The sequence below is a fragment of the Lactuca virosa genome, chromosome 4 (genome assembly GCF_052849685.1).
Source record: "Lactuca virosa cultivar CGN04683 chromosome 4, Lactuca_virosa_CGN04683_v6, whole genome shotgun sequence".
NCBI lineage: Eukaryota > Viridiplantae > Streptophyta > Magnoliopsida > Asterales > Asteraceae > Lactuca > Lactuca virosa.
In genome coordinates this window covers 45,750,309-45,759,764 of record NC_136429.1, presented here as the reverse complement: position 1 = coordinate 45,759,764, position 9,456 = coordinate 45,750,309, and the positions used below count along the sequence as shown (strand labels likewise).

The 9,456-nt window shown below is 35.3% G+C and overlaps 1 protein-coding gene across 1 annotated transcript; it reads right to left on the bottom strand.

The window, feature by feature from the left end:
• Positions 1-6,306: 6,306 nt before the first annotated feature.
• On the bottom strand, positions 6,307-7,878 carry LOC145109720 (PLATZ transcription factor family protein). Its single transcript, XM_079046900.1, has 3 exons — positions 7,421-7,878; positions 6,715-6,876; positions 6,307-6,615 (listed from the first exon to the last, which is right to left on the bottom strand). The coding sequence occupies exons 1-3, from the start codon at positions 7,706-7,708 to the stop codon at positions 6,388-6,390; spliced, it is 678 nt and encodes a 225-aa protein (XP_078903026.1). The 5' UTR covers positions 7,709-7,878; the 3' UTR covers positions 6,307-6,387.
• Positions 7,879-9,456: the final 1,578 nt, after the last annotated feature.

Sequence of the window (9,456 nt, the reverse complement as noted above, 5' to 3'; positions counted from 1 at the left end):
CAGGTTTAACCGCAGTGTCCCAACATCCAAATACTTTTTGTGTTGTTCTTACTATGACTCTGATTCTGTTATGTATGCACGCTCGTATACCTTTTATAAAAATACTTATATTTTGAAAGTATACTTTTAGTGTGGAGCACTTAGGCCCCTTAGTGTTTATAGTTGTATACCACGTAAGGTTTGGCATACTAGTTCGCTATAAACAAGGGCTCTGATACCAATCTGTCACACCCCAAAACCAGAATGGCGGAAACGTTTTGGGGTGGAGGACGTCATGTGTAGCATCACAACCAATGAATAATAGCAATCATAGCAACACAACCATTACAGTGAATACATAAATAAAAATGTTTACATCAGTTTGCAACTTTTGTCTGAAACTTGTTTGAATTACATCAATTAGTTTGTAAAGCATAAAACTCTTATTGCTCCAGCTTCTCAAAAATCCAGCAAGTACCTGTCTACTAATTTCCTAAGAATACAAGCAGTTTAGAAAATATCAGCATAAAGCTGGTGAGTTCATAAGCGGTGTTTTGTAATGAAATCTTGATGAGCTTGTAAAGGTGTTCGTATAGCTTCAAGAAAATCCGTTATTTTCTTTAGTGAAAATGTAGTGTTTGCAATTCTGCGTAAAACCATAAATAATTGTATGTTTCCAAGAAAATCCGATATTTTCTTTAGTGAAAATGTAGTGTTTACAGATCCTGTATATAACCATGAATGCTCATTACTGAAAGCTTTAGTGATATGCGAAAATAATACTTCATGTGACTAGCTAATGCTAATCATGATGTATGATTATTTCGCATGTGAAACCATTGCATGACCGATTTCGTTAGAAAAACCCTGGAAATTCTCCAGTTGTAGTGTGCATTAGTTCTATTTACTATAAATAAAACTGTTGAAGAATGTCAGTTTGTAAACTAAAGGTGATTGGTACATATTGCGAGTCGTATAACCATGCTTGATATGACTAGAGACCTTTCCAACGTTCTTCAGGCGTCGAGTTAAATGACATGTGTACACCTCAGGCGTGCCCGCCTAACTGTAGCTAGCAGTTCAGGTGCGGGATTGTCAGTCCCGAATAGATCTATTCACAAATCTCACGCTCTCCCTCCAGGAGACTCTGGTTATACTATAATAGGATTTATCCCTGTACACCTAAGGGTACAATATTGAAGTAGTGCCTCACAGTATCGTACAATCTAGTTTACATGTAGTGTGGTAGCGTTCTACCATAGTGAAAATCTGTATGTATACCGTATGTAGTGATAATTACAGTTCTAAATGTCATGGTCAAGTAGTGATGTAAACTGTAAACTATTTCTGTCTTAGTGCATATGTTTAGTAGTGAAAGTTTTGTAGAAAGTCCGAAACTATACCGAATATAGTTTGCATGCATAACGTAGTGAATAGCGAGTCCGGAGAACTATGCAATTTTAGTGAAAACGTCCCTTATGCTCAACACAGTACAAAAGGGTTAAAGTATGTGAATTTGCATGAGTTTTGAAAGCATTTATGTTTAGCTTGTATTCTCCCCCTGAAAACATTAAAAACATGGAAAATGTAGGGGTATGAACTCACCTTGAGCGAGTGGTTTGCACGAAAGTCCGGTAAGGGATGTTGAGTGTCTAGCGGAACCTCGAACTCAAAATGACCCTAATAACATGTAATGACACACATAGGAGTCAAATGAAGGTATTTCACCACTAAATACCATAGGGAATCACTCTAGGGACTTGGAACTACTTGCACCAAGTGATAGGACCTTGTAGGATTGAGTATGGGGAGTGTATGGCCACATTGAGTGTATGTGCGGCCATGGGTGTGCGGCCCAATGGGTGTGCGGCCGTACACTCATGAAAGGAGGTGTCTTTGAAGTGATCTCAAGGTCTATACTCACATCTACGAAGTGTTCTAGGTCTATACTCAATTGTAGTGCAAGATAGGGGTCCTAGAAGTGGGTTTGCGGCCCTGTGGTGAGTGTATGGTCGCACACTTGGGTGTGTGGCCGCACACTTGAGTGTGGGCGGCCGTACACAGGTGTGTGCGGTCGTACACCCCACAAAATGATGACCAAAATGTCCATCCCAAGGTGCAACAAGGCTAGGGGCATGTCTATCTCGAATATGGAAGTCAAACTCTCACATTAGAGGGTGTTTTAAGAGTGTGCGGCCACCTTAAGAGGGTGTGCGGCCGCACTCACTACCAACACGAAGAACATGTCCATTTTTGCACACATAAGGCTTAGATAGAGGGGTCTTTCATGGATTCTAAGCTAGAGGAAGAAGTACTCACGTTCTTGAAGCTTTGGAAGGTTCAAAGTTGGAGAATCTTGAGAGGAAATGATGTTGTGTGCTGCCAAGGTGCTAAAGGAATGAAAGAAAGGGGCTACCCTTTATATAGGGGTAAGGGTGCTGCCCAAAAGTGAGTGTGCTGCCAAGGGAGTGGGTGTGCGGCCGCACACCCATGTGTACGGCCGTACACTCCTCCAAGAGGTGTGTATGGCCCGGTTTCCTCACTATGTGGCATGATTACTCATTCCTAATCTCAACCTTGGTCAAGTTCAAGCTTAGAACACTTAAATGAGCCCTTAAATAGTGCCAGAAATCGACAAAACAAGTTGAATATTGATTGAATTGACTAAGTGTACAAGATTGAAGTTTCCGGGTTGTCACACTAGGGCTCAAAAATCTTACGTGATCCATCCGCATGCCTGAGCAGCCACAACCAAAAGATTGGCTGAAACATAAACATTGTCGCGAATTATGGTATCCAACCATGCTATCTTCCCAACCAGCCCTTAGAATCCCCAAAACCTTCCTTGCTTCGAGTATGGACCATGTGCTTCCAGTAGTACAGGCCCAATACTACCTTCCACACCTATCCATACTTTCCTCACGATCCATTTCGGGTTTCGTAAGTCATGGTCATAAAATTCTCCTGAAACCTGCTCCTCGGTGAAACAACCGCACTAAATACTCCCTAGGCTATCATTGGACTCACCCAAACCCCCTCTGCCATCAGCTGCTAAAAGACCCCTACCATTGTCAGCTAACCACTTATGAATACAATTACATGCAACCAAGCTTAAATAATCCTTCGACTAAAGGACTCAGCCCTACAACGGTTGGACTAAGACCAGAGCTGCGCAATAGGTCCAAGTCCTTCACTCTAAGATTATTTAACCTTCATAGCATGTAATTTTATTGTATTCATTTGATGGTTATCTCTCATCAACATGGGTCCCCTAAAGCACAAAGCAAGCAACATTCGAGCAGAGAAGTCGGCTGGCACTAAAACACAATAAAATCAGACAGATCCTCATATGAAATCCTCGATCTCAAACTCCCCGCACCACGGGTGCACCTTCACCCTACACTCACTCTCACCAAAGTGGCTAATCATTACTCGCGTTGAATCGCTATACACTACACCCATTCATGAAACTTCCACCAACCCTACAACACTCATGTATGCTAGCCATACATAACACTGGATCCTATAGACAGTCGAATACCTGATCCTACCCTAATCCCTTCATCAGACAAGAACAGGAAATAAGGATAAATCAAACATTCTCAAGCTATATAATCTTAGTTATGTACAACTATGATGCATACACTAAGCAACTACAATAATGATGTCAATTACATATAAGAAAGAAACCTAGACTATCATGCATCGTATAATTAGGCAATCATACCAAGCAATTCCTGAAGATCCCTAGCCTATCACTAGCATGTTGTTCTAACATATCACAATATCAAAGAACATTGTGGTAATTTCGAGTCAACTTAATGGCTCCGGCTGATCGCACATCTCCCATCCTCTTTTGGTTATTTTGACAGCAACTTTGAAAGTTATTTTTAAAACCCTTACTTTGAAAATGATTTTTTTTAAAACCCCTTCTCCTTAGTTTGAGACTGGATTCACACGAGTGTTCCTCCAATTCACTCAAACCAAGGCTCTGATACCAACTTGTAACATCCCAAAAATTTCAACAAATTTAAACTTTTCAAAACAGCCCATTTATTAACAAAAGTGTTTACACAAAACATTGTCTCCAAAACATGATTTAAAATCATAGTCTCCCAAGAATCAATCCGTTGTAAAACCAAGGATGTATACGGTCACGCCTTCGCCTTGCCATGAACCATCTAAAGAAACTGAAACCATAAACAAACTATAAGCACGAAGCTTAGTGACTTCCCCCAAAATACCACCGCACAAACATATAGCACATAAATAACAACAATGTGCACTGGTCCACGACTAAAAGACTAGATTACCCATGAGCCCACAATATGAGTATGGCTTGCCTATCAGGCCCACAGCTCATATCTGGCCTGCTATTGAGCCCACAACATAAGTGTGGATTGCCCCCAGGGCCCACAACTTATGTCTGGCTTGCTCCCAACTCAATCAGTTATCAGACTAGAATACCAATGTTCACCCTCAGTACGAGTATGGCATACCAACCGGTCCACAACTCGTATCTGGAATGCTACTGAGCCCTCAGTATAAGTCTGGCATGCCCTACCCGGCCCTCACCTCATATCTGGATTGCTCCAATACCCTCAAGCCCTCAGTACGATTCTGGCATACCAACCGGGTCCTCAGCTCGTATCTGGAATGCTACCGAGCCCTTAGTATAAGTCTGGCATGCCCTACCCGACCCTCAGCTAATATCTGGAATGATACATGGTTTGTTGGCTATAGCACGAAGTAGTACAACCTCAACCCAACACATTATGCTGATAGATAACCAAAATATATAGATAATCATGCAGACAGAATCATAGGTAGTCCTACAGATCTACCATACTGACATATCGGCAACTAGCATAATCATGCAGATTTATTCCATACTTAGCATATCAACAATATTAGGTTATCAAATCAATGGGCCAGCCTTGGTGCTTTCGACCTGAGAGCATAGTGAGGAAGACTCACCTCACACTGCCGAACATGAAGACGATCCCTGGCTGCTGGCTGCCAGATCCCCGAACCTCCAATAACAAGACAACACCTCATCACAGTTGATCCCACGAATAATCTTTGACTGCAAATCCACTATGATTCACGAGCTATTAAATACCACAAAGATAACACATCAACATCTAGCCCCTGACTCACGTTATTAGTCCAAATTAGGGTAAAAGATCTTTTTACTCTTCTCAAGCTTGGCCCAAGCTAAGGCCCAAACTAGATGACCAAAGGCCCAAAATCCAAAACAAACATCTAACACCCAAATATGGCCCAATTTTCCAAATTGAGCCCAATTACTTTCGTGGGGCTTCACCCAAGAAAGTCCAACAGACAAAAAGCCCAAACCGTAGAATCCAGATGGCCCAAACACTCCAAATGATCCATTTGCAAATCTTGGTTGCATGTAATTGAATCTTGACCCGGAAAATTTAAGCGTGTTTTTAAAAATTCAACAAGTTCTTGAAAAATATTGCAATTAGATTCTATGTTTTTATGTTTTTTAGTAATTTAGGTTTAATTTTTTATGTTTTTTTAGTCATTTAGGTTTAAATTTCTTTGTTTTTATATGTTTTTTTTAGTAATTTAGCTTTAATTTTCTAAGTTTTTTTAGGTTAATTTTCTATGTTTTTTAATTAATGTAATGTGGTTTCAATTAATATAAAATATTGTTTTTTTCAAGCGGCAAATCTAACATACTCCTAAACTACACTTTAAATTCACCTATGTTCACTGGTTTCAATTAATATAAAATATTTTATTATGTTTTAAATTATGTTTTTTATTTCATTTAATCATAAAAAAATAATAAAAAATTATGAAATGATAACCATTTCCAATATCTACTAAATTGGTGATCGAGTTGATGTGACACTGAGTTGAACGTTTTTTAGATGTCTTGGCACTACTCCCCACAGCCCTTAAGCTAAAACAAACACCACTTGATTCTACCAAACTTTTTGACACTTGATTCTACCAAACTTTTTGATATTGGTAAATCAAATTAGCTAATAGAACAATAATGAAACTATAAAACAATAAATGATTTAGTCAAAGGCTCAAAGCTAAACATGTGGGGTTCCCTCACCAACTAATTATACACTAATCCCCAAAAATGGGCTGTTGATGAGACTAAGATTTCGTTACCAATTTTATATTTTCTTTCATCAAAAGACAATAAATATATAAAATCTATATTGTATAGTTTTTCTAAAAGAATCACACGATTGTGTCAAAAATCAAAATAACACTGCATCATTATAAACAATTCATTCTTTAGACATCAAAACAACCCCAAAAATTCCAAAAAGAATAATATAAAGGTATAACTTTCAAGATTTCTTATTTCTTTTTTTTTTTTCAGAAAACACAAACAAAACAATATTTATAAATTATATATCAACATAAAGGAGCTCTTCGAGGAACACCCTTCCTTTTATGCACTATTGTCTTTTTGATCTTTAAATTCGAAATTAACCAGCTGCTGCTTCCTTGTATATTTTCTTCAACCGATTCAAGTGATGAAGAAATAGACGACTCAAAGTCATAATTTTCTTTACAAAATGAATACAATTCCCCCTTTTTATGACTTTCGTTTTTATTTATATTCTCCACCATCATTGACACCTAAAGAAAAATAATAAATTAATAATTGAATATGGCACATATTAAACAATAATTAAATATATGTTTTTATGTTTTTATTTGAAATATATATAATAATACCTTGCAAGCAATTGAACAAAATCGATTTGGAATGTCTTGTATATGCCTCATGCAAGCTTCACAATAAGTTCCATAGATTTTCGATTTTATTGGTTTTGATTCTTTATGTTGTTGAGGCCGAGGATTCAAATGCACGGCTTTTTCACCATTGATTTTGTATGTCTACATATGGAAAATTCAATCAAATTCATCTCACATAAAACAAATATCAATGATTTGAATTTAAAATTTATGGTTAAATTAATACATTTTCCCACAAGAATACGAGTTTGATGAGTAATTGCACTAATAAAAAGTAATAACAAATCAATCTAATTTCGGCTGAAATTATATAATGCGATTCATTTGACTAATTTGTCACATAAATTAATATTATATTTAAATAAGTACATTAAAAATGTAAAAATAACTCTAAATTCATGAAATCTTAACTTTTGAATTCTGATCAAATCAAATCTCAATAGTCAATATGATTATAACTACACTGACAAATATAGTTCAAATCTAATTCTTTTAACTCATATAGAATTTATATATATCAATCCAATTAAGGTAATTATAAATACATATTATATTTCTAAAATTATATTAAATCATAATGAATTCTGAATTCTTGGAATCTTAAATTTTAAATTCAAATTCTGATCGAATCCAACTTGAATATGATTAAGTTCTATCATCATGAGTGAGAAAAAAAGAGACTTACTTGAATGTTGGAGCAATCAAGGTGTTTCTGAATGTCATGGAGACGAACGACGTCGTGGTAGACATACCGGCAGATTTGGAGACGACGATGATGGTGGTGGCATCGTGTTTTGAAAGCAGTAACACAGTGTCTACAAAAGCATAGATTACAGTCGATGCAAAACACATTCTTTTCGTTTTTTCGCATGTTTCTATGATCGATGCACGCCCCAAAAAACTTGCTTTCGAGCAAATTCACGATCCATTTGCAGTCGTCGAGTTCGCTCTTCGCCTTTAGTTGTTGTATCATCTTCTTCAGCGTTGAAGAAGAACTCGTCAAATTTCGATTCAGTTTGGAGCAAATGAGAAGATTAATGAATGGATCGATTGGAACTTATGCAAACCATTGAGTTTGATTTTGATTTTGATTGCAGAAATGGAAGGAATATGAGGGTTTTATGAGGTGATGGAAGAGGAGTCGTCAGACGAGAGAGTGGAGAAATCAGCTTTAAAAGGATGGGTTTTAATTATGAAAAATAGGCAAAAATAAAGGAAATCATCTTTTTTTTTTAATTTAAAAAGGTTAATATTAATATACTTCTTTTTGAAACTTTTAATTTTATTAGTATTATGTGTATGTTTGTTAATAAATTTTTAAAGGTTATCAGTGGTTATAAGTTTTAACAAATTAAAATTATTGAGTGTGAGGTTTTATATAATTTTTTTTTCTATAATAATTGCTTAAAAGGACACTGTTGTCAATTCAACAACTGATTACAAATAAAAATATTTTTAGATTTAAAATATTATTATGTTATCTATGACCCTCCTTATTTAAATTCAAAATTTAAGATTATACATAATGTGCATTAATTATCACTAATTTGTTTTACATTAAAAGTTAATGGTGACAAGAGAAGACGAAAAGCCCATGAGATACCAAAGTATCTGACATAATTTTTTCACTTTCTTTTAAACTTAACTTTTTCTCGCTTTTGATGCAATCACTTTGAGTAAAAACGAAAAATTAATATTACATTTTTTTTTAACGACAAATTATCTAATTCTAAACTACTCTTACATTCATTTATTAGTTTATAACCCGAGAAAACCATGTTTATAAAATTAATTAAATTTTTATAATAAAAATTTATAATTATTAATCAATTATTTTAAATAAATTATTAATTAAGAGATATATCAAAATTTTAAAGTTATTATAACTTCAAATTTAACATATAATTAGAAATTGTAAATTTGAATTTTAAAATGAGTTGCCTAATATATTTACATGATACATGACATAATATTAATGACAAGTTGTATTATGGTGACACTTGGCGAAAGTAAATTAAAAGTATTCATTTATTAGAATAGGGATATTTTCAACGAAACTTAAACCTTTAACCTTAAAGGAAAAGGATAACACCTAATACTATTGTGTTAGAAGCCATTTGGTAATATTGCATATTTAACATCAAAAGTAAATATAACTAATACAGTATTTTTAATTTTAGACTTTTTTTAGAAACGACAAAATATATTAATAAAACCCACGATCTAGTAAATAACTAGACAGGGGAAAAAGTGAGTGGAATGTTAAAAAGTCTTGTGGGACCCCGAACCCATGGGGTCCAGATCCCATATGGAAAATATATGTTAAAAAATCGGAGGCGAGAGTAAGGTTAACCCTCGTTTTAATTTTGGGGGCGGGGACATGGGTGGGCAGTACCGTCCCGAACCCCTTATGGGGCCTCGTTAATATATATATATATATATATATATATATATATATATATATATATATATATATAATAGCAATGATTTTGAGCTTTCAAAATTCAACAAAAAACATGTTTTTAAGTTGTTAATATAATGTTTTTGAGACGTGATAACATTTTTGTTTTTAGCATGTAAAGTTATGTTATAAATAACTATTTTAACCTAAAAAAATAGATTCTTTAAGCCCAATCAACATCTTTTAGCTTAATAAAAAAAATATCTCAAAAGCAATCAGGGGCAGGGAAACAGGAACAGGGGCGGGGGTAATCCAGGAAT

Coding starts and splice junctions, on each gene's coding strand:
- LOC145109720 (XM_079046900.1), bottom strand. CDS start 7,708: ATGATACAACAACTAAAGGCGAAGAGCGAACTCGACGACTGCAAATGG. Junction 6,877..7,420: donor TTGATTGCTCCAACATTCAA/GTAAGTCTCTTT, acceptor TTCCATATGTAG/ACATACAAAATCAATGGTGA. Junction 6,616..6,714: donor TTTGTTCAATTGCTTGCAAG/GTATTATTATAT, acceptor ATTTTTCTTTAG/GTGTCAATGATGGTGGAGAA.